The 26,378-nt window shown below is 36.8% G+C and overlaps 1 protein-coding gene across 1 annotated transcript in view; it reads right to left on the reverse strand.

The window, feature by feature from the left end:
* Window positions 1–26,378, reverse strand: part of PIG-A (phosphatidylinositol glycan anchor biosynthesis class A) — a 145,897-nt gene that overhangs the window by 86,260 nt on the left and 33,259 nt on the right. The window contains exon 5 of the mRNA XM_090370858.1: window positions 9,763–9,938. Coding sequence (XP_090226984.1) covers window positions 9,763–9,938 — 176 coding nt within the window. The remainder of the gene's footprint in view (window positions 1–9,762; window positions 9,939–26,378) is intronic.

The following is a 26,378-nucleotide window of genomic DNA, read 5'->3' on the forward strand; positions in this document are numbered from 1 at the left end:
AATGCTAGGAGTATAGTAAATGAATTTGAAGAATTTGAAGTGCTGGTCAATATCTCAAGGGTGGATACTGCTCGGATATCAAAGACATGGTGTCACACAGATATAAGCAGTGCAGAATTGGAATATGGGGAATACAATGTGTACAGAAAGGATAAACAGGATAGGAAGGAAGGAGATGTTATGCTGTTAGTTAAGAAACACATAAAATCTAAGGAAGTGCATCCAGTTGATATAGATGGACAGTGCAATGTTGAGTTAGTTTGGTATGACATAAGCACTGATGGTGTGAGTTTGGTGTGACATAAGAAAAAATGAGAGTAGGAGTGTGTTATAGGACTAATGACTCTGATGAGTACAATGAACAATTGTACAAAGAAATAGAGTGGGCCAGTAAATCAGAATGTCTTATAATGAGGGATTTTAACTGACTAGGCACCTGTGAGGTGATCTAATTGAGGTGTATAAAGACTTGAATGGATCAAGCAAGCTCAATGCTAATGAGATTCTTCCTCTTGCTCAGATTATTCACCTGAGGGGGCATAAATTCAAATTGAGGAAAGACAATTGTAGAATAGATGTGCAGAAATTCGCTTTTAGCCAGCGGGTGGTTGATAGTTGGAACAAACTTCCATCTGTTGTAGTGGGGGGGGGTCACAACTTAAGTTCAAGGCAGAACTAGACAAACATTTGGAGTGAATGGATGGATGAAATGGGAAGTTTTTTTGTTTTTTTTTGGCTGATGCTATATAAGCTTGTTTTCTTGAATCATATGCCTCTACTAATACTAATGGGACACAAAAGGATATTCTTATCAAGAAAAACTCTAGTTCATAAATTGAAACCTCTATAAACTAGGCATCTGCACAGTGACGTAATTTAAGTGTATAAATAAATAAATCTTTATTGTACAGAAGGATAAGTACAACAACCCTTCACAGCAAGATGCTAGAGATTTTACAATTACAAAACTAAACAGGTTAAAGAATTGAGAAGTTACCTTCATCAGCAAAGAGGCTTTGTCTCATCTAGTTTAGAGGGGTGAGTTCCTGGCTTACTCTTTTAACTGATCACAACATTACTGATAATTTTACCGATCACAACACTGAATAGAAAAATTTGTTTTTTTTCTATTCAGTAATTGAATTGAATAGAAAAAAATGTAATGGAATGGCTGAAGAACTAAGAGGTGGTCATGAGGGGGGTGAAAAAGGCATTGTTCAGCCTCCTGTTTCCTTGTAGAGGATAGACCTCCTGTACTTAGAAATTCATTTGAGGTTGCAATCCAACCTCTGAATCCTATTCAGACATTGTGCTAATAGAAATCAGTCAGAAAGAACAAATTTGTTGTTTTATGTCAAATTTTGTAGGCATGTTGCACTGATATACCAAGAGCAGAAGTCCTCCCATATGTCACTAATGGCTCCTGAGAGCATTTGTGCTGTGATATTAATCATTGTTCTTTAATTAGCTTTGGAAGTCAAATAGCCCCATTAACTATGTTTTTACAGTGGTTATTATCTGTATTTGTAGCTTAAGTTTAGCTATTCCCCATGAGAACAGCTAATATTATGCAGAATTCCCTTTAAGGGTGGTTAGGACTTCCAACGCCCATATTTCTGCCCCATTATAGCTGTATTTTCTGCCATTTTTCAGATGAAACACATAAGGGGGCATAAATTTAAATTGGAAAAGAATGGTTTCAGAAGATGTGGGGAAATTCATATTCAGCCAAAGAGTAATCAGTTGCAGGAATAAACTTCCATCTAATGTTGTGAGGTGGGAGGTTTGAATAAATTTAAGAAAGGTTTGGTCAAATTATTTTCCCACTCCTTTCAATTGGAAGGAGTGGGAAATGATTTTTTTTTTTTTTTTTTTGGTTGGTTGGTGCTTTATAAGCTTTACCTCCTTGCATCATCTTGCCAATACCAATATTAATTTTTATACTTCCCTTTGAAACTGCCTTTCTAATCATAATCTGTGATATCAAGGGACTGTAAATGGAAAAGTGATTCATATTTGCTTATCTGTAAAACAGGCATTCATTAACCAGAAAATAAACAGACACAATAAAGACATCATTTACATTTTCTTGCATGCTTTAAAAAACCTGGTGGACGTCTTCATATATCATAATTATAGGATGCATCTTCCACTTTAATAAGTCATGATCCCCTGGAAACTGCTGGAGTTCTGAGTAAATGAGCTGAGTATTAGTTATTTATCACAATAAACATCATGGGTTAATAACACTGTATGTGCAAAATGCTGACAGCATGTGATCATTTGCAGGTAAACAAACAAATCAGCAATTTGTCAGTGGTAAAGAAATTTCATAAAGGTCAAACTGCTGGTACAAATCTGTCTTAAGGTTTATCCTTTGTGTTTATTGGCTTATCAAATGAATTTACATACATATACCTGTGCATATGCATAAACATATAAGCACAGCACACAAGGCATTCATTTGTTTTATATTATTCAATATAAAACAAATGAATAATATACACCAGGGAATGACATCAATCATGGTTCCCTGGACTACTTCAGAACAATTTCCGATATTAGTATTAATATCGGAAAAATAACAACAGGAAACAAAACTACGCAGCACACAAAAAAAAAAAAAAAAAAAAAGAAACCTAACCAATCTCATCTTCTTCCCTCACTTCATTTACCTATTTCAGGGCCCACACGTGAAAAACATAAAATGATAAATGTTTTGAGAAGCACATGCTCTGGAAAAAAACGCAACATCCAGTTGCTCATGCAAGCTTATGACAGTCACAAATACTTTACTGCCACACTAACTTTGAAACAACGGAGAAAAGGGATCTTTAAACTTATCACCAAGATTGCATAAATACAAGATTACAGCCTGGTAAATTAATATGTATGAGTGACATATATTAATTGAGAGAAATTAATGTAAATTAAGCACTCCTTTACAATAGTATTTATGAGAAGGATACAGTTTAAATCACAACTACTTAGACATTAAATTCATTAATATTTACGAATACAGTAAACTCCCATTACAGCACTTTTGAAGGGATGGTCCTAAAGAGCACTGAGAGAGAGAGAGAGAGAGAGAGAGAGAGAGAGAGAGAGAGAGAGAGAGAGCATTATAAGTGGAGGAGCCCCCTTTTTTGGGTTTTTTTTTTTTTTATTTTTCATTAATATTTTGGTAGATAACATTTTTGCAGTGTTGTTGAAAACTTGCATACTTAATGTACTACATTTGCTTTTTTTACCACTTTGTCCTTTTTCTGCTTAAAAAGAATGAAAATTTTTAAAAAGATTTTATTAAATTAAACTAGATATATCTTGAATATTACTTTAAAATGTGATAAATACATTAATATAATGATAATAATAAATACTACTACTGCTAATAATAATAACATCATTAATGAAACTTATTAATGCTATGTTGAACACATGCACACAAAAAAAGTCTAATTACTGTGCCAGGAAAGAGGATGAAATAATACTGAATTTAAAAAAAATGATAAAAAAAAAAAGAGGAGGGCTTGCAAATGCAACAACGAATAATCAGTGAGTTGTAAAGAACAGCCTCTCTATCTTCAAAAGGTTCAAGTTAAATATGAAATAAACAAATATCACATACACTATGATGATTATTATGTAGTGAACAACCTCCATTATTAATGATTATGAGAGTTTCATCTCTATAAAGCCTCTTCCAAGGACAAAAATCAAGAGAAAAGGAGGGTTACATTTGGGTCTATTCCTTTTTTGGACCTTAAAAAAAAGTGATATAAGCAGCAAGGCATCAACATTATAGTGCTATAGTCATTAAAAAATGCATAGCACTTCATATGATCAGACATGGGACCAGAAGAAAAGAGCACTAAAAGCAGGAAAGCAGTGTGTTAAGTGGGAGTGTTATAACAGAAGTTTACTATTATAAAGCAGCATTTCACTGTTCTTGTATATTTAACTCAATAGATGGGAATATGTATATATATTTTTAGAGAGAGAAAAAATCTTTATTGAAACTATATACAAGGTGGCTGCAATAATTCCATCACAGCCAGATGGCCAAGGGTTCACAGAACATATTTTTGAATTAATACATATACATTAAGTTAACTTAAAATATAATTTAACAATTAATAAACAAAACTTGAACAAAGTTGAGTTTACTGGTTAAATGATAAGTTACAAGGATTTATGCCGACCGGGCTAGCCGAGTGGGTAAAGTACCTGCCCGGCAACCCAAAGGTCGCGGGTTCGATTCCCGCCTCGGGCTTGGATCAAAGTACTGCAAAAACCTTGGGAGGTGCAATATGGCCACAGAAGCCGATGCGCCAACAACTACCAAATCAAAAAAAAAAAAACAAGGATTTATTAACAAAGAATAGGATCCAAAAGGTGTAATTATACATGCACTATAAATTACATTTTTAATAGTAGTTGCTAAACAAAACATTGCATAAAGCATTAAAAATTCAGTTCCATTGCATTTGTACTTTGCATTTGACAATGTTAAACTTCAGCTGCCACTTTTCAGCCCATTTTCCCAACTTATCTATATCCAGTTGGAGTAGCATACTGTCTTTACTGTCGTTAACAACCCTGCCAATCTTTGTATCGTCTGCAAACCAGGACATTAAACCTCATATACCTTCATCAATATCACTGATAGATATACAAAACAACAATGGGCTCAACACCGAACCCTGGGGAACTCCACTAATAACATTTGTCGTCGAAGAGCAGTGTCTGTTGATTACCACTCTCTGTCGTCTCCCACTTAACCATCCCTTTATCCATTGTAGCAAATTACCCTTAAAGCCATACCTCTCCAATTGTACAGCAGTCTTCCATGTATGTGCAACAGTATCAAAAGCTGAAATCCAAGTATATGATATCAAAATTATTTTTGGCATTCAGTTCCTTTGTGACCACATCATAGTATCCAATCAAATTGGTCAAACAAGACCTCCCTTTAACAAACCCATGCGGTGTCTTAACTATTACTGCAGTCTTGTCTAGATGATCCTGCAATGCTTCTTTAACCAGTGATTGAATTATTATCCCTGGAACACAATTTAAACTAACAGGTCTATAGTTACTTGCTTCACCTTTTCAGCCCCCTTTGTGAATTGGTGATACATTTGCACACTTCCAGTCCACAGGGACCTCCCGAGTCCAAGGAAGCTCTCATAATTATGGCTAAGGGTTTGCTTACTTCCTTTGCTGCCTTTAATATAACTGGATAGATCCCAAAAAAAGAGTTAAACATAAAAAAGGCACCTCAGGTGCCTTTTTTATGTTTAACTTCAACAATTTCTCCTCCACTTTGCTCTCAGTTATTACAAAATCACGAAGTTAAAGTAATGCAGGACCATCTAGACAGGAATGAAATTATGCTGCAGTCACAGTATGAATTTGTCAAAGGGGAATCTTGTCTTCACTAAAAAAGGGAGCCTGGAAGCACAGTCTAATTGCATACTATGATGCAGTAACAAAGTTAGATGTCAGATGAACTAATGAGACATATGGCAGAGAAGAAAAATGCATGGGATACATATAAATTAACAAGTGATACAGAAGCCTATGATAGATATAAGCTGGTCTGTAACCAAGTCACAAAGGAGATCAGGCAGGCAAAGGCAGATTATGAGAAATCCTTGGCAAAGGATGCAAAGAAAAACAGTTCTTTACCTATGTAAATTCTAGAAGGAAAGGGATTAATCAGATTGGTCCACTGGATATTGATGGTTCAACAGTTGAGAATCCTGCTCAGGGGGCTAACAAACTAAAGGAGTATTTTGCATCTACATTCACACATGAGGAGTTATTCAGGAAGGGGAATGCCAGAGGTGAAGTAAACTCTGGCAGTGAGCTAGATGATTTCGTAATAACTGAGAGGAAAGTGGAGGAGAAATTGTTGAAGATAAATACAAGAAAGGCACCTGGGGTGGATGGGATCTATCCAGTTATATTAAAGGAGGCAGCAAAGGAAGTAAGCAAACCCTTAGCCATAATTATGAGAGCTTCTTTGGACTCAGGGGAGGTACCCATAGACTGAAGATTTGCAAATGTGACCCCAATTCACAAACTGGAGATGTGCAAATGTGATCCCAATTCACAAACTGGAGATGTGCAAATGTGACCCCAATTCACAAAGGAGGATCAAAGGCTGACACAAGTAATTGCAGACCTGTGAGTTTTACTTCTGTTCCAGGAAAATTAATGGAGGCACTGGTTAAAGAAGCACTGCAGGATCATCTAGACAAGACTTCAGTTATAGCTCGGACACAGCATAGTTTTGTTAAGGGAACGTCTTACTGACCAATTTGATTGGATACTATGATGCAGTCACAAAAGAACTGGATGCAGGGAATAACTTTGATATTATATATTTGGATCTTAGAAAGGCTTTTGATACTGTTGAACATGGAAGACTGCTGCACAAATTGGAGCAGTGTGGCATTGGAGGCAAATTGCTGCTATAGATAAAGGGATGGTTGAGGGGGAGAAGACAGGGAGTGGTAATCAAATGGACACTGCTCATCTTGGACTAATGTTATTAGTGGAGTCCCTCATGGTTCAGTGTTCAGTCCATTGTTGTTTTCTGTATTTATAAATGATATTGATGATGGTATCCAAGTTTGCAGATGATACAAAGGTTGGCAGGGTTGTTAAGGACACTACTGACGCTATGCTGCTGCAACTGGATCTGGAAAGGTTGAGCAGATGGGCTGAGAGGTGGCAAATGACAAATGTAAAGTACTACATATGGGAAACAGTAAACCCCGAGCAACGTATCAACTCTGTGGTACTAGACTGACAGTGGTAGAGAATGAAAAGGACCTGGGGATAATTGTGCAGGCAGATATGAAGTTTTCTGAGCAGTGCAGACGGGCTGCAAGAGTAGCTCATGGTGTCTTGTCAATGATATACAGGAATTTTTCTAGCAAGGATAAGGAGGTGATTATTCCCTTGTGAGTACTGTATACAGGTCTAGAGGCCTCATTTCAAGAAGGATGTAGAGCTGCTGGAATGAGTACAGAGAAGGGCAACAAGATTACTAAATGGAACAAAGGGTTGCTCTTACGAAGAAAGGCTCAAGTTTTGCAAATTACAGTGTCTGGAGACTAGGCACCAGCGAGGTGATCTGATAGAGGTGTATAAAGCCTTGAATGGTTTGAGCATGCTCAATGCCGATGGGATTCTTTCTCTTGCTCAGAATAATCACCTGAGAGGGCATAAATTCAAATTGAAGAAAGACAGATGTAAGATAGATGTGCAGAAATTTGCCTCTAGCCAGCGGGTAGTTGGTTGGTGGAACAGACTTCCATCCCTTGTTGTGGACGTTGATAGCCTAAATAAATTTAAGGCTCAGCTGGACAAGTATTTCAAACGAACGGAGGGGTGAATTGGGAGTGTTTTTTTTTGGCTGATGCTGCATAAGCTTGCTTTTTTGCATCATATGCCTCTACTAATGCTAATGGAACTAAATGTAAAAAATAATTCTGATATCATATACCTGGAGTTCAGGAAAACTTTTGATACTGTTGCATATAATAGACTACTGTACAAACTAGAGCAGTATGGCTTTAAGGGCAAGTTACTGCTATGGATAAAGGGATGATTGATTATGAGAAGACAGAGTGGTAATTAATGGACATTGCTCTTTGTGGACTAATGTTTTTAGTGGAGTTCTCCAGTGTTCAGTCCTATTGTTGTTTTCTGTATTTATTAATGATATTTACTAAGGTATATCAGGCTTTGTTTGTCTAAGTAATGTCTAAGTTTGAAGATGACGCAAAGGTTGGCAGGGTGGTTAATGACAGTAATCAAGGTAAGCTAATGCACACTGCAACAAGATCTAGAAAAATTAGGCAGATGTGCTCAGAAATGGCAACTAGAGTTTAACATTGACAAATGCAAGGTACTACATATGGGCAGCAGTTATCCCAGCTTAATGTATGATAATTGCAAAGTCACATAGGAAGTTCTGTGAGTAGTGCAGATAGGCTGCCAGGAGAGTGCATGGAGTTCTGTCAATGACATATAGGAACTTTGCTATAAGGTGGTTCAGTACTACAAACATGTCTGAAGACTCATTTTAGAAGAGCACAGAGAATGGTGAGGGGCAAAAGGGTGGTCTCACCAAGAAAGGCTCTGCAGATTGCATCTAGAGACAAATTACAGAGTATAGGCACCTGTGAGGTGATCTGATTTAGGTGTTTAAGGCTTTGAATGGATTGGGAAAGCTCAGTGCTGATGGGATTCTTTCTCTTGCTCAAAGTATGTACATGACAGGGCATAAATTCAAATTGAGGCATGATGGTTGCGGAAGTTCGCCTTCAGCCAGTGGGTCTTTGATTGTTGGAACAAATTTCCATCTATTGTTATGGAAGTGGGTAGTCTGAATAAATTCAAGGAAGAATGAGACAAACTATTGAAGGGGAGGACAGTATGCAGGAAGCGTTTTTTTTTTTTTTTTTTGCTGATCCTTTATAAGCTTGCTTTCTTGCATCTATTGCCGTTACTAATACTACGAGGAGGAAGAAGAAGATTAAGATGCCGATTTACATCCTGCAGTCTTTCCAATGCTCACTGAGAGCAAATTGGTTTCATTTTGACTATTTTCTTTGTTAGGAAAGGTCACTATAATGGAATACAGTTTGAAAAAAACACTTGGAATCAAAGGAAACACTTGGTTCATGTTTTAACAGCAACTCTCACCTCTTTCCCTTTGTCCAATTTCTGCTTTTGTTCTACTTTTTAAATGTTATTTCACTATCAGAAACATTCCTGAACAATGCACCTGCATGATAAGCAAAGCTCAAAAGAAGATTATGTTCTATGATAAATGATATGATTAAGCATTCAGCACATCCAACAGTATCATCTTCACTTTGAAGCATCACATTTATTTTCCATTTATTTCTATGCACTAAACAATGCACCTGCATGATAAGCAAAGCTCAAAAGAAGATTATGTTCTATGATAAATGATATGATTAAGCATTAAGCACATCCAACAGTATCATCTTCACTTTGAAGCATCACATTTATTTTCCATTTATTTCTATGCACTAAACAATGTTCTTATGTTTATTTGTTTGTAAATGTCTAATTTCCCACATATGAAACTAAAAAGTCACATCTACAGACAGCATACAAAGCAAACATATTACCTTTTCCAGATTTTATAATGCATGGAAAATCATGAGTATAAGTCTTCTTAAACACTACATTGTATTTCTTTTGGCATATTAGTGAAAGACATTATTAAATGAAACTTGGCTTCACCCCACACATAAAAAAAAAACCATTTAATGCTTTTTAATGTTAGATAATATTGTATCTAAAACATAATTTAGATACAATATTATCCAACTTGTTTAGTGCAACACAGACTAGCATTCCAGTTGACCAATTTGCTAACTAAAGAAAAACGGCAACATTTAATGTACAAATCTGCAGAATTGTTTTTTAAAATTCAGAATTTAATAGTAAAGCCATAATTTTAAAGATTTTTTTGTGAAAAAAGATGTTCATAAATTTGGAGTAGTATTGTAGCTATTTTTTAACACAGATTTCCATGTTAACATCAACCTTATCACAGAATTAATGAATTAATGCTTGAGTAGTTGTGGTTTGCATGGTGAAGCCTGTTTTTACATACTACAACACAGCTTGATTACAAAATTAGAGAGTGACATGTAGCTATTTTCTCAAACCTGTCAACATGCTTATAAAAATTACTATGAAACATACCCTGTATGTGAAACACAGATAACATGATTACAGATGGCTAATGACATCTGAAGGAACTTGTTTGTAATAATGGCACTAGCATCAGCAAATCCAAACAGAGAATGATCAGTGAACACAGTTTTGATGCCCAGTGTCTTGGCATGAAACATAGCTTCATGTGCCAGTGCAGAAAATGCCTGTTAAAAACATAAATACAAGTTAAATATCTACATTTACAGTATAAAAAAAATACTGAAAGTTTTTCTTTATGAGATATTATGCGACAAGAACTAATTTATGAAGGTACTAACACCAGGGCCAGCTTTAAGCAGGCATCACTAAATGTAGTTCTACCTGGTCCTGTGATAGTAGGTTCTGTGCTTACAAAAAAATTTATATATAAGAATTTTTTTTTTTGAAGAAATTATTTCTTATATGATTTACAGAGTGACATTATTGCAGAACTGATTTCTTAAAATCAATTTAAAATCAAAAGGCAGTGTCTCTTTTTCTTAAAGATTTATTCAAGGAGATTTTCCCTTTAATTTTTCAAAATTCAAAAAGTATTTTATTATTACTATTGGATTACTGCAGATACAGAGCGAAAATGGAGACAGAATAAATTATGACAAGTTTAATAATAGGTAAAACATACATTAAATTAGATACATACAAAAGCTTTTGGTTAATTTGTTAACCTTCCTCAGTCAAACTGACAGTTAAGAGTAGAACATGAGGGCGTGTACTACCAGTCATGTACATGAACTGCGTGATTAATTGTTGGATTTTGAAGCCTGTGGTTGTGATGCATGTGGACGTTGCTAACGTTTGTCATTCATCAAAATGGTTGCTTTGATGATAGGGTGGACATGACATCCACTGCTCCTGCTGACCGAGGTATTAGAGCATGTGATGTTCAACGACTCCAACCAGGCATGTCGTCGGTAGTGGCAGGGCCTATTCACAATCACGACATCGCGGTGTGGGTCAATGTCGTGGTGGGTTGACTAAATGTGTTCGGCAATGGCCGAGTGTTCTATGTCCGCTAAGCAGATTGCTCTTTCGTGTTCCAAAAGATGTTTTCCAAGCCGTCTCCCAGTTTCCCCAATGTAGCAGCTAGTGCAGTCACCGTTAAGACCCACTGTCTCCTGTTGTGGCTCGCCGAGTTATGAATTAGCAAAGTTGGAGCTCCTTTCTCTCTAGTAGGCAAGACCACCAACACCGTCTCCAACAGTAGTGAATTTATAGAATGAATCCGAACCCTATCCATCTCAGAAAATCAAATCATGGCATCATTTGATGTAGTGTCACTTTTCACCTCCATCCCAGCAGAAATTGCCATCACATGTGCAAAGCAACTCTTGGATAACGACCAAACCCTTGGCAGCAGAACCGAACTAACACCAGACGATATCTCCACCACCCTCAGACTGTGCTTAACAGGTTTTCAATGACTCCATTTACTAACAGGTGCATGGCACAGCCATTGGTTCCCCAGTTAATTCAGTAACTGGGGAACCAATTACTGCAAATATCATGATGGAAGAATTAGAGGGTCATGCATTTACGGAAGTACCAGATCCCATTACCTTTTGGTGACCGACTCTTAGACCACCTCAATTCTCTGTCACCTTTCATAAAATTCACCATCAAGCTAGAATCGGACAACACCATACCATACTTAGACACCCTTGTCCAATGCGAGGGCATGCATATGAAGACAACTGTCTATTGTAAACTAATGTGTGTTGGCCAATTTACCAACTTTCGGTCAGCACACGTGCATAGCTATCTTTTTGCCACTGCAAGAACCTTACTAACTCGTGCCTAGACCCACTCTAGTTCTGTAGATGAGAGGCGCACCGAAATTGCTAAAGTCAAGGCAGATCTTGCAAGGTGTGGCTATCCCACCAATACCCTTGACAGGTGTGACTTACAGACACATGGCCACGTAGCGACCAACAGAAACATGCAAGGTAATGACTCAACCGCGAGTGCCTTTATCCCATACTACCCAAACCTATCACAACAGGTTTCTAGGGTCCTAAAAATCACATGGGATAAAATGCATACAACTCCCAGGCAAAAAGTTACGATCCCTCATCTCTAAAGTGAAAACACCGGTTCCCACCTTACTACAAATTGGTCTAGTCTACCGCATCTCTTGCCGTGACTGCACTAGCTGCTACATTGGGGTAACTGGAAGATGGCTCGGGAAACGTCTTTCGGAACATGAAAGAACAATCCGCTTAGCGGACATAGAACACTCGGCTATTGCCGAACATGTTTGGTCAACCCACCACGACATTGACCCACACCGCGATGTCATGATTGTGGATAGGTCCCGCCACTACCGACGACATGCCTGGTTGGAGTCATTGAACATCACATGCTCTAATACCTTGGCCAACAGGAGCAGTGGATGTCGTGTCCACCCTATCATCGAAGCAACGATTTTGATGAATGATAAACGTTGACAATGTACACATGCATTACAGCCACAGGCTTCAACATCCAACAATTAATCACGCAGTTCATGTACATGACTGGCAGTACACACCCTCATGTTCCACTCTTAACTGTCAGTTTGACTGAGGAAGGTTAACAAACTAACTGAAAACTTTTGTATGTATCTTATTTAATGTATGTTTTTCCTATTATTATACTTTTCATAATTTATTCTGTCTTCATTTCACCGTGTCCACAGTAATCCAATAGTAACAAAGAATCTAGAGCGCACAGGCCTCTTTAATCATAATCAAAAAGTATTTTATTATATAAATAAGAGAGAATTTTATTTCTTGATGATGTTGCAAAATTGATAAAATGGTGAATTTTTTGGTAACTTACAAAACATTTATATTCACTACCACTCTTTTATGTTAGGATCAAACAGTTCCAAGACTAAATTTTTATTTAAACAAACAGTGTTAGTAGTGGCAAATGATGCAAGAAAGCAAGCTTATACAGCATCAGCAAAAAAAAAAAAAAAAACCAACACCTCCAAGCACTGCACTTTGCATGGCTGAAGTTTTCATGAAAAAAGACCCTTTTGTGTGCTTGAATAGTTTTTAGCAGCAGATCAGATGGAAACAAGAGCTCAACTTTCGAAATAACTGGTTTAAGTTTTTGATAATGATTCAGGACATCTAAAAACAATAGTGACAGAAGACAAAGCATGCTATAAAAAATAGAAAGAATTTTTACAACCTGCAGAAAATGTCAATCCAATTACCTGTAAATATTTTATTTAATAATATCTGTAAATAATATATCCTTAGATTCAGGGGAGCTCCCTATAGGTTGAAGATGTGCAAATGATTCTCTTATTCACAAAAGGGATCAAAGGGTGAAGTGATCAATTATAGACCTATAAGCTTGACCTCTGTTCCAAGAAAAATAATGGAGTCAGTGAATAAAGAAGTACTGTAGGATCACCTTGACAGGAATGGAGTTATATGGAAATCACAGAGTGGATTTGTTAAAGGAGAGATTATATCTGACCAATCTGATTAGCTACTATGATGAAGTAACAAAGGAACTGGATGAAAAATAAATTTTAACATCACATACTCAGATCTCAGTAAAGCTTTTGACACTTCCACATTAAAGACTGCCTCTATAAATTAGAGCAGTGTGTAATTAGGGGCAAGTTATTGCTATGGGAAAAATTACATAATCTTTTCATGTTTAGAATATTGAATAAAATGACCTAGCTACTAATATATGATTCAAATTTTGAGACTGTCTTCAATCCTTATTTGCTGAGATCAGCCTGAATAATGATTCAAACATGTGAAAGAATTTTTAATGAGAGAGAGAGAGAGAGAGAGAGAGAGAGAGAGAGAGAGAGAGAGAGAGAGAGATTTTGTTGATATGTAAGGGCTTCCATGCTGCTCTTCAGTGACATTAATGCCCATCCTTAATGACATCTCATTCATTTTTGAAGAACTTGTTGTTGAAGTTGATAGCCTAAACAAATTTAAAGCTCAACTGGACAGGTATTTCGAACGAACGGAGGGGTGAAATGGGAGTGGGGTTTTTTTTTTTTTTTTTTTTGGCTGATGCTGAATAAGCTTGCTTTCTTGCATCATATGCCTCTGCTAATGCTAACTTGTACATCATTCAAATATCCTACCTCAAAAAAGCTTTTTCACCACTTGTTTCAGTAATCATTTCCACAGTCTGCGAGATTCATTTTTCAAAAAATAAAGACTAAATTTTACAGATCTTTGTTCAAAAATTGAGATTTTGGAGGGGGAAAAACCCAGAATGATAATGATATTTACTAAAAAATAAAATAAAATAACAAATAAAAATAAACCTTTGCCCATGAACAACAAAAATGCTGCCTACTGTAAAAGATTTTAGACAATCCTAGGTTACCAAATAAATAAAAAGTTTTTCTGATTCAGATATTTTTAATACATGCAGTCCAGAAACTTGTTATTTGTATTTTGTCTCCAAAACCATTGTCAGAAACAAGATGGTAATGTAATGTTAAAGTATGCATTTTCAAGTTTCTGAGTATAAAGAAACTTTATTTGAATTTAATAAAACAGTGGCATATATAAAACTTTTAATTTAAATCAATCAATGAGCACCTATTTTCTTTTGAATTTTTAATGAGTTCATTTATTTATTTATTTATCCATACACGTGTACATATTTCTCACCCAAAGAGCATGCAAGTAAGAAAGTTTAGATGGACTAAAATTTACAGAGATTTAACAAGTTAATGAAATAGAGAGCAGAGTAAGTTCTTATACACAGATGGGTTAAGAGTATAATCAATTTTATGTTTTTAGTATTGGTATTAAAATGGCAGAATGATAGAAGGGAGAAAAACTTTTGTACCAACTATTGTAAAAAAAAAAAAAAAAATATTAATATACATTATAAAATAAGAATCAGATGAATAAAATGTCGCCCTAGTTTTTGTAAAGACAGACACAATCACTGTGTTGGATATAACTTTAAATTGAATGCACAACATATTCTAGTACTTGTACTAGTATTTTTATTAACGTTAGGAAAATGAAACTAACTTTTTTCGCTTACATTAAGTGGTAAGAAAAGACTAAGTTACTAGATGTAACCACAGATAGCCAGCACAGTACAAATGGAGAGGTCAAACATACAAATGATCCAACACATATGGAGAAATAAAACCTAAACCATATCATTTATAGCATTTAAGTAATGCATTTTATAGAGAAAGGCCCTACCACCTGCTTCTAATAGCAGGGATTGTTGGACAGATCTAGTGATTCGGCAGGAAAACCAGCAGAAGGAACAGTCATAATAGTTGTGACTAAGTGACAGACTGCCAAAGCCTTCTTTTAACTAAATGCTTGCTACAAGTGAAGTGGTCAACAGTGGGTTTCTGCTGCAGCTTTCAAGATTAATGGCAATTAACTAAAAAGGTGGTGGAGAGATATAGGTTAGAGACCTGAAGGAGAAATGCTGAGGTCATGGTACAGACCTGTTATGAAGTAACAAGATAACTACTCACCACTTGAAAGAGGGCTTTGGCAGTTACCAAATATTCTTGTCATCCTACCAATATTAGGAATAAGTAGTAAGGAGATGTTAACTATATTAGGTGTCCTTGTTGAGGTTTGAAGACACAAAAGTGGTGTGGGAAAACTTGTTGTTGTTTGGTTTTTAGGAGCATTAGCAACTAAGGCCATATTGCTACGGGGATATGCAGTGGTCATTCCCTGACCTTTCCGCATCCTCCATATTTGGTAGTCACAGGCTCAAATGGAAAACTTGTTCATCTGATTTCCAAGTGGATAACTGCAGAGAGAGAGAGAGAGAATGACTGACTATGTGCAACTAGTGAAACAGTGTGGGGAAATAGAAAGGGTTACCTCCAGAAGAAGAGATGGCCACAGATTAATTATTCCAACTGACAGACATCTCAATGGCTGGAGAGTTCTGAGGAATGAGAAAAATGTCACAAGAAGCTTGAAAGGTGGAAGATACCAGTCTGGTTGCTAATTGCTGAAGTGATGCACTGGGATGTGTGATATGACACAACATTTAAAGATATTTATCTGGGCATTTCTGATCTTCATGCATAATAATTCTTCATTCAATTTGCAGCATTTCTTCAAGGATTCTCCCTCATGTTCCCAAAGCCCACTAAATGATCAGTGTTGATGTAGTGGGGCAGGGGAGATCTGGTTTAATAGTACATGCATATATTAATACACATCCTGGTGTTCTTAGATGCATTTAATCAAGGGCTTGTATGTCTCCCTATGTAAATTCTTAGTTTTATATTTTATCTACTTCAAATATATATACAGTAAACCCCTGCTATTCACGGTATCTGTATTCGCGGTCGCTGATTTAATATAAAACGAAACCTAAAAAAAATGTGAATTTTAAAGCGCCGTGAATATTTTCCGCCATAAAAAAACATGGGCATGGCTAAAATTATCTTTCCCAGTCAAAACAGTGCTCAGTGGGTGGGGGGGAGAGGGGTGACAAAATCGCGAGCGTGGATGTTTCTCGCTAATCCTTGTTCAGTATGTGCTATGCGCTTGTCATGGAAGGTTTCGTCGTTTGCTTTTAATTTATATGCTTATAAACTGAATAAATTTATAAATTGATATGCTTACAAAAGTGATAAATCTACGGTCTTGCAGTGTAAAACAGACTTTTTCAAGTGTGTTAACAGAAGAAAGTGACTTTATTGTGGAAAAGTTCTTTCTAACCCGTACAAAAATATGGCTACGAATAACAAGGGAAATGTGAAAAGATCAAAGAAGGTGATGACATTAGCAAATAAAATTGAGTTATTAAACAAAATGGTGAAATTTCTAATGGTGAAAGTGTCTCCTCAGTGGCAAAACATTATAAAATCAATGAGTCAACGGTACGATCAATCAAGAAATCGGAAGAAAAAATCCACCGTAGTGTCCATGAAAACACGTTAATTGCTTCAAAAATTTGCTCTGTAAATCGTGACATTAAATTAGAAAAAATGGAAAAAGCTTTAAATCTGTGGATAGAAGACTGAACTCAAAATAAAATTCCGTTAAGTTCACTCATCATTTGTGAAAAGGCAAAACTCCTTTATCAACACTTTAGCGAAACTGGTGATAGCACTGGTGGGATAAGTTTTTTAGCTATAGCAAAGGTGCTGGATTGAAAGATTTGTTTGAAATTTCTAATAAATATTACATTTAATATTAAATTGTTTCTTATTTTCATTTCGATGCATTATGCTTGCATTTCACTATGTACTGTCTATGAACATAGTCACATTATGAAGGTACATATAATACATACGTAGAAAAAATTTTAGACTAGTTTTTTTTATATATTTCATACTTTGGAACGGAACCCCTTTATTACTATGGGAGCCATAACTCAGTATTCGCGTTTTCGGTATTCGCGACATTTCTCAGGAACGTAACCCCTGCGAATAGCAGGGGTTTACTGTATAATCAGGGGTTTACAGGGGTTTACTTTAAATCTATATACAATTGAAAGCCTTAGAAATCAAAAGCAACTGCTTAAGTTTCTCTAAACTTTTCCATGGAAGGTGTCCACATATGAATAAAATAAGTCAAGATATGTGTATTGGCACTGATTAAATCCATATTGGAGATTATTAATCTGATGAAAGATTTCAAAATACCGTACCAAGTTTTCAGTCGATAGATTTCCCCATTCTGTGGAAAGTGTAATGGGATGATAGTACTTTGATAAATGCAATAAAATTATAGTACTTTGGTAAACAACAGGATCATAGTACCTTGGTAAATAACAGGATGACAGTACTTTGGAAAATATGATATGATAACAGAAAGGAAAGGTTTTTTTTTGGACAGGAATTTCTACAAATTTGCTGGATAAGAGTAAGTTTTCAAGCAGAAGGAAAACACCAGTGGAGTAAGAGAGTGAAAAGGCAAGATTAAATAGCTATAAAGTCTGGAATGAAAATTTTAAGAAGTGGAGAAATGCTATCAGGACCTGGTGACTTCTTGGTATCAGGCCTCTTGATTGTTTCCTGTCGGAAAATCAAGTGAAGCATTGAATGGAATGTGTTCAGCCCATTAGGAGATTTGCCAAGTTCAATAAAATAAGAGTTAGAGGAAAAGTAAGATGCTAATATGTCTGTTCATCTTCAGTGGAGATGCAGCAAAGCCATCATGATGTAAGGGAGATGGGAGTATGACTGGACAGAAGTTGCAGCTAATGGTTTAGGCAATAAACTACAAACCTTGGCTACCAACTGGAGAGGAGGCAAGTTCTCTACCCCTAGCTTTTCGAAATTGTTTGGCCTTGGTACATTTTTTGGAAAACCATGGTTTAAATAAGAGCAAAAATTTAGGTGGAATGAGGAACAAAAGATTTCATACTTAAAGAATAATTTCAGTAAAACAATCTGAGAAAATGTTAAGGTCAGGAGATTTAAAACAGTAGTTTATTCAAACAACGCAGAGCTTAGAATGGCTTTGAATAGAAACTCCACTGGAGATGAGATTATCACTAAGTTGTGATCTAAGGCACCTAGAGGACAATTAACATTAACCGCGAAGGGCTTTTGTTGGTGGAGAAAGAATAAGAATATTAGATAGTAATTAAAAATGTCCAGTATTCTAATTGTTGTTGTATTTGAGAGATTTTGGCACAAGGGCTTCCTGAGGCATATTGTGCCTGTTTATGATTTACTTCTAACTAAACTTCTAATGATGATCAGAGATGATTATATAAATGTATACATTTCAAACAGTGAAACAGTTCATCAAAGTTAGCATCATCATCAATAATTTGCAATAAAGTTAATGGTTTCTGCAAGTTGGATAGAGAGCTAAAGCTGGATTCCCAGGTATTCAACTGTTGAGTTCAACAAGGATATTAGCAGTGGCAAACGATGCAAGAAAGCAAGATTATACAGCATCAGCCAAAAAAAAAAAAAAAAAAAAAACTGTCAACACCTCCCATTTCACCTATTCATTCCCTCCACCAACAGTTTGTCTAGTTCTTCCTTGAATTTATTTAAACTATCAATTTCCACAATTTTACCAATCCACTGGGATTGGTAAAATGAACTCCAAGGAGAGTTTTCTCCCATAAGAAAATGCTGATGAGTTGGATGGGATGACCAATGCAAAGTCTTGCCTGCTACTGCAGAAGTGGACATATAATTTCAGGAAAAGCAGGCAAGAGGAAGTAATTGACTTGAATTTTCCACAGTCGAGACTAATGTTCCTATAAAAACAAAAATGGGATTTGTAGCCAAATGTAGGGCACTTTTGTGTGACAGCAAGATTCAGTGTCGGAATGTTTAGCAGCATGATCCGCACATTCATTCCCTGGGATGCAGACATGCCCCGGATCCAGCAGAATGTGACTATCTGGTTGGATGTTTGATAGTGGCATAATCTAGATCAGATCTATTTCAGAATTGGATGAAAGGGAGAAAAAGTAGACTGAATAGCAATGCCTGCACTTAAGAAGTCTATATATCAGATCTTGCTTGAAATGGCGATTTTTTTATGTTATCTAGAGCAAGTTTTACTGCATACAATTCTGAGGTATAGATACTGCATTCAGTAGGAAGAGACTATGCAGCATCTACAGCTGCATCTGTTTTGAAGCCATCAGTATAGGTATATAGTTTTTTTGAGTTTTCCAGATGAGTCTGGTGTCTATGTTCATATGATTCATGTAGCTACTGAAAGTTATTTGTTGGGGAGCATTTCCCCCCATCTTAGAAATAAATTGTCATAAATAGGTGAGAATGGAGTCCAGGGAAGTTCAGGAACAGAAACGTCTGGCTACTGGAAGTTAATATCCCAACTGTGCATGAGTTCTTCCAATCAGTCTGGCAGGGAGGTTTTCATTAGGTTTATCATGGTATGCAGGCATACTGATGGTCAAACAGATACTCCCAGCTGGGATGAGATGGAATACTTAAATTTTTGCTGCATGGTTACACAGTAAGGACTTTCTCCCAAGATGCAGAGAGGAATGCATTTGCCTCAATACACAGGCTGTGGACCAGAGATGTTCCAAAGGCTATCACAGCTATCCTAAGGGCACTATACTGAATGGTATTCAGATGTTTTTTTTTTTTTTTTTTTGGTAGTTGTTGGCGCATAGGCTTCTGTGGTCATAATGCACCTCCCAAGGTTTTTACAGTACTTTGATCCAAGCCCGAGGCGGGAATTGAACCTGCGACCTTTGGGTTGCCAGGCAGGCACTTTACCCACCCGGCTAGCCTGGTCAACGGTATTCAGATGTAGAAAAAAAAAAAAAAAAAAAAAGAGAACTTCTGCTTGCAGAGTCATAGATTGATGATCCATAATCCAAGTGGGACAGAATTAAGGTTCCATAGACATGTGAGAGAGCTCTTTTTTTTCTTTTTTTTTTTTTTAAATGAAAACCGCAAACACGAGAGGTATTAGAATCTATAGTATTTGTACCATGCTTGGGTTGGAGGTTGAGAAGACAAAAGAAGATATTTGTTGACATTAGACTTGAACTTTTATAGACTGTAATTTTCAGGAAATACGTAAGAAGGAAGGTTGTTCCAGAAAACGGCAGTTGAATGAGTAAACGAGGAAGATGAAAAGTTGGTTCTGTGAGTTTGAAGTTGGACAGTAAATGGATGTTGGCTGATGGTGGCACGTGTTCGGACTGTTTTGAAAGAGAGAGTGGGAATTATAGAAGCCAATCCAGAAGAACAGTGCCCATGGAAGTATCTATAGAAAAGGCATGCAGCAGAAATAGTATGTCTATGAGTGGAGAAACTGTTAGAGATGAGTCATTAATTAACTTAACTGCCCTCTTCTGAATGGAATCTGGAAGCCTGAGAGAGGTTTTGGGGGCACCGCTCCAGACTTTAGAACAATATTCCATTGTGGGCGGATTTGCAATTTGCACAGAGTGAATAGCTGTTTGGAAGAAAAGTAATGCCAAGAGTGAAAGAGAAAACCAAGTTTTTTAGATGCAGAGGAAGCATATTTGTAATGTGCTTGTGCCAAGAGAGAGATTAGAAGTCAGGGTAATCCCCAAAAGAGATATATCAACTTGTCTAGAAATCGGAGTGTCACCAAAGATAAGCATAGGAGCAGAAGAATTGTTTTTGCGAGATATAAGACAAGACTGAGTTTTAGAAGGATTGAAATCAACTGTTGTCTTTGCCCCACTGGACTGGAGATCAGCATTTAAGGAATTGGTAGTGGATATTCGAGAAGTTGAAGCTGATTGAGCAGGGCAAGGTTTCTATGGAAAGTGGAATGCAATGTGCTATCATCGGCAAAACTATGGATAGGATTTCCTGTAAATGGAAGAAGGTCATTAATATACAAGAGGAAAAAGAGTGGGGGAAAGAACTGAACCTTGGGGGACACCAGCATTAGTGGAGAAGTTAGAAGACAGAGAGCCATCTACCATCACCCTCAGTGAGTGATCAGAGAAAAAACTGGATAAGTAATTACAAAAAACAGTTGACAAACCATAAGATGGAAGCTTGTTTAGAAGACCTTTATGCCAAACACAATCGAAAGCCTTTGAGATGTCCAGACCAACTGCTTGTGTTTCACCGAACTTTTCCATTGAACTTGTCCATAAATGGGTAACATAAGCCAAAATATCACCGGTAGATCGACACTGACGGAATCCATACTGGTGATCATTGATCAGACAGAAGGTTTCTGGGTAGTTTAAGTATTGGCGGTTAATTGATTTCTCCATTACTTTAAGAAAGAGTAGAAGTAATTGCAATGGGACGATAACTGGATGGGAGGGATTTTTCACCTTTTTTTTAGGAACTGGCTGGATATGAGCAAATTTCCAAGCAGAAGGAAAAAACAACTTTGGAATAAGAAAGTGAAAAAAGGTGGCAAAGAACAGAATTAAGTTCAGGAGCACAGGTTTTGAGAACAAGTGGAGAAATACCATCAGGACCTGGAGCTTTCTTAGCATCAAGATTCGTCAAAATCCTTCTGACTTCCTTTTGGCGGAAGACCACAGGAGGCATTGAATGGATCGTGTTGGGAATGGTGGGAGGTGTTTTACCAAGATCATTAATACGAGTTGGAAGAAAAATGAAATGCTAGCAGGTCAGCTTTATCCTTAGCTGAAGTGACAATAGAACCATCTGGTTTTGACAGAGGTGGGAGCAGAGATGGGCAAAAGTTGCAGTCAATATCTTTGGCAAGAGACCAGAATGCTCGAGTACCATTGGGGCAAGAAGCAAGTTTTCTACTCTTAGACTGTTCAAAATCTAGTTTGGACTGATTAATAACTGCTTTACAATTGTTGCAAGCTTTGGTGTAGGCAGAAAATTAACTGAAGAATTGGAAATAAGCCAATTACGATAAACAGCGTTCTTCTCTTGAAGTGCCTTAGCACATTTATTGGAAAACCAAGGTTTAGATACCAAGAGTCCTATCAGCAGCACAGGATATAGTGGAGGCTGTCTTAGGGTGTTCAATTTTTTAGGCAAACCATCCAAAGGTAAGCTATATGAGAAGCAAAATTAAGCTTATTATCTAAATATAAGCCCAATAAACAAACATTGTTGGTAAGAGGAATCAGATTGTATTTTAAATATATTTCTGGATCCAGATGTAGTTTGGATTTTTATAGAAATGAAGTGGATTTCTTTTCAGGTAGGGAATAGCCATTCCATAGAACCGATGATTCTATTTTGGCTATGGAGAGCTGAAGTTGCCTTTCAATGGTATTCATGGTTTGTGACTGACAAGAGATAATGATGTCATCAGCAAACATGTACAATTCAACTGTATTTGGAATGTCCTATGTCATGTTTGTAATTCTTATTGTAAATAATGTTGCACCAATGTTGCATAAATTGTTCAGATAACTAACCAGGAATGTTTTGTGGCATAGAAAGTTGTGTATAAATTGGTGCAACTGGCCTCTCAAACCAAAAGAATGGAGATCTTGAAGAATGCCATATTGCCAGGTGGTATCAAAGGCTTTCTCAATATAAAGAGATTACCCACAACCAGGTATTGTCTCCTTATGAAAGCATTGCAGATGTTTGCTTCTGCTTTGATCATCAGATCTAATGTGGACCAATTCTTCCAAAACCTGCACTGATTACTGTTTAGCAAGTTTTCAGTTTCCAGGAACCATTTTTTTTTTTCAAGACATTGTATAAACAGCTAGTCACTGAAACCAGCCTCTAATTATGTGAAAAGGTATGATCCTTTCCACATAAGTATTTTCTAAAAATATTTGATTACAGAAATTTAATAATAGGCTTTTTTGCTTTGTTCTTTAGCTGTTTTAGCATAATGTAGTAGACTCCATCTGGATCAGTAGCACTACTGAGAGATTCTGAATGTTTTGTTGATGTGAATGGCTGGTTGTACGAGTGTGATACCATAGTAGAGAAATTGACTTTATGCTGTTTGCCTTAATTTGTTGAAAAATTGTTTGTAAGTGGATACTGCAGATATACTGGCAAATGATTCAGTTAAGGCATTCATTACTTCTGCCAGTGAAGAATGTCCCATGTCATGTTTACCCTTTTCAGTTTAGTATTTAGGCTGGGGACTGCACATATTTGCCATTAAGTGTGAATGGCAAATATGTCCAGATGAGTCTGGTGTCCATGTCCTTGTTAACAGTTGAATGCAAAATTAATCCAGGCATCTTTCTTTGCTTATCTTCTTATTTGGCAGAACTTGGTTTTGAGTCTTTTAAAGTTAATGAGGTTACTAATTGTAGGGAATTTGCTAAATGAATACCAAACTTTATTTTTTTGTGTTTATTGTATACATATTCCTAATTTCACCAGTAATTTCTGTGTCTGCATTTTCCTGGCAAACATTTTGGTATTACAGAGGTAGCAGCTTGTAAAATCTCATTAGTTTTATTTTAACAACAATATCTATGGGTTGGGATTGGACTATATCATCATCAGACTGAACATGAAAAGCATATTTATTCCAGAGTGCCCTATGAAATTTCAAAGGGGTGATGTAGTGGAGGCAAGTTTACCCGTGCTTGGAGCTTGCAAAGAATCAGCCTGCTGGTGCATATTGATTGATAACATCATATAAATCATCCATTATATTTCAAAAGCCTCTACAATTCTATTGAAGGATTCTTTCCATTATGTAGTTTGATGTGTTATTTTTGATTCTGATTGTTTTTTAGTTGCAGATCGACTGTATCAAACTATTTTTGTTTTGTCTTTCTTATGAAAAAAGAAGTGTGTTAAGTAGTAGTAGTAGTAGGGGCATGTGATGCAAGAAGGCAAGTGTATGAGCTTATGCAGCATCAGCCAAAAAAAAAAAAATCACACCATTCCCTCCAAATGCCTGTCCATTCTCTGTACATGCTCAAGCAAATCTACATCCTTCCTAAAATGAGGCCTCCAGACCTGTACGCAGTACTCAAGGCGTGGCCTGACCATTGCCTTATACAGAGGGACAATCACCTCCTTTTCCCTGCTAGCAAAATTCCTATATACCATTGACAAACCCCAATGACCTGCCCTGGCAGTCTGTCTGCATTGCTCAGAAAAATTCATGTCTGACTGCACAATTACTCCCAGGTCTTTTTCATTTTTTACCATCTTAAGTGTAGTACCACACAGTTGGTAAGTTTCTCTGGGATTACTTCTACCCATATGCAGTACTTTGCATTTGTCAAGGTTAAACTTCAGTTGCCACTTCTTAGCCCATCTGCCCAAATTATTTGGATCCTGTTGCAGTAGCAACACTGCGATTACTGTCATTAACAACCCTGCCAACCTTTGTATCATCTGCAAACTTCGACACTAAGCCTGATATACCGTCATCAATATCATTGATAAATACACAAAACAACAGTGGACCCAACACCGAACCATGTGGGACTCCACTAATAACATTAGTCCACGAAGAGCAGCACCCATTGATTACCATCCTCTGTCTTCTCCCACTCAACCATCCTTTTATCCATTGTAGCAACTTGCCCTTAATACCATTCTGCTCCAATTTGTACAATAGCCTTCCATGCGCAACAGTGTCAAAAGCTTTCCTGAAATTCAAATATATGATATCAAAATTATTTTTTGCATCCAGTTCCTTTGTAACCACATCATAATATCCTATCAAATTTGTCAGACAAGACTTTCCCTTAACAAACCCATGCTGTGTCTGAATTATTGCTGCAGTCTTGTCTAGATGATCCTGCAATGCATCTTTAACCAGTGACTCCATTAGTTTACCCGGAACAGAAGTTAAACTAACTGGTCTGTAATTACTCGTATCACCCTTCGATCCCCCCTTTGTGAATGGGGGATACATTTGCACATCTCCAGTTCGTGGGGACCTCCCCTGAGTCCAAGGATGCTCTCATAATTATGGCTAAGGGTTTGCTTAGTTGCTTTGCCGCCTCCTTTAATATAACTGGATAGATCCCATCCACCCCAGATGCCTTTCTTATGTTCAACTTCAACAATTTCTCCTCCACTTTGCTCTCAGTTATTACAAAATCATTAAGCACCCTGCTACAATTTGATAACCTTCTGCCATTTTCAAACCTTAATAACTCCTCATGTGTGAATGTAGATGCAAAATACTCATTCAGTTTGTTTGCTATCTGAGCAGGATCATCAACAGTCAAACCATCGATATCATGTGGACCAATCAGATTCATCTCCTTCCTTTAAGAGTTTATATAAGTAAATAAATCCTTGCTGTTTTTCTTAGCATCCTTTTCCAAAGATTTCTCGCAATCTGCCTCCGCCTGCCTAACCTCCTTTGTGACCTGATTACAGACTAGCTTATATCTGCCATAGGCTTCTGAGTCGCTTGATAATTTATATGCATCCCATGCATTTTTCTTCTCTGTCACGAGTCTCATTAGTTCATTTGATAACCATTTAGGCCTAAACCTTGAACAATATTTCTTAATAGGTATGAAACTTTTTATAGCTTCCACGATTAATTCTTTGAATGCTTCCCACTTAGAATTTACTGTTGGTAACATCGTCAGTTGATCCCACCGTTCAGAATTTAAAAACTGTCTGAGACCACTGTACTCACCTTTACGGAAGCAAAAACCCTTTCCTTTGCCCCTGATGGTAATTATATCTTTAAGTAAATCCCACATCAGTACACTGTGATCACTGCCACCTAGTGGTTCCTTTATCTGCAAATTCTTAATACACAAATGATCACTGCTGATAACCAGATCAAGAGTATTACCCTCTCTGGTTGCCTCTCGAACATGCTGCTGCTGAAAACAATCATCCAATAAATCCACAAAAGTCTTACTAGTGTGTGAGTGACTAACCCACAAGTTCCAGTCAATATCTGGGAAGTTAAAATCTCCCGTTATAAGACATTCTGATTTACTAGCCCACTCTATTTCTCTGTACAATTGTTCATTGTACTCATTCAAGTCATTAGGCCTATAACACACTCCTACTCTTATTTTTGCTTTTGCAGTTTTGCTTCTTTTGATTTTATGTTTTTCTTAATTAACAGCATGACATCTCCCTTCCTATCCTGTCTATCCTTTCTGTACACATTGTACTCCCCAAATTCCAATTCTGCATTCCTAATATCAGTGTGACACCACGTCTCTGATATTCCAACAATATCCACTTTGATGTCTTGACCAACACTTCAAATTCATCA

Source organism: Mastigoproctus giganteus, chromosome 3 (genome assembly GCF_048544385.1).
Source record: "Mastigoproctus giganteus isolate SK-2022 chromosome 3, ASM4854438v1, whole genome shotgun sequence".
Taxonomy (NCBI): domain Eukaryota; kingdom Metazoa; phylum Arthropoda; class Arachnida; order Uropygi; family Thelyphonidae; genus Mastigoproctus; species Mastigoproctus giganteus.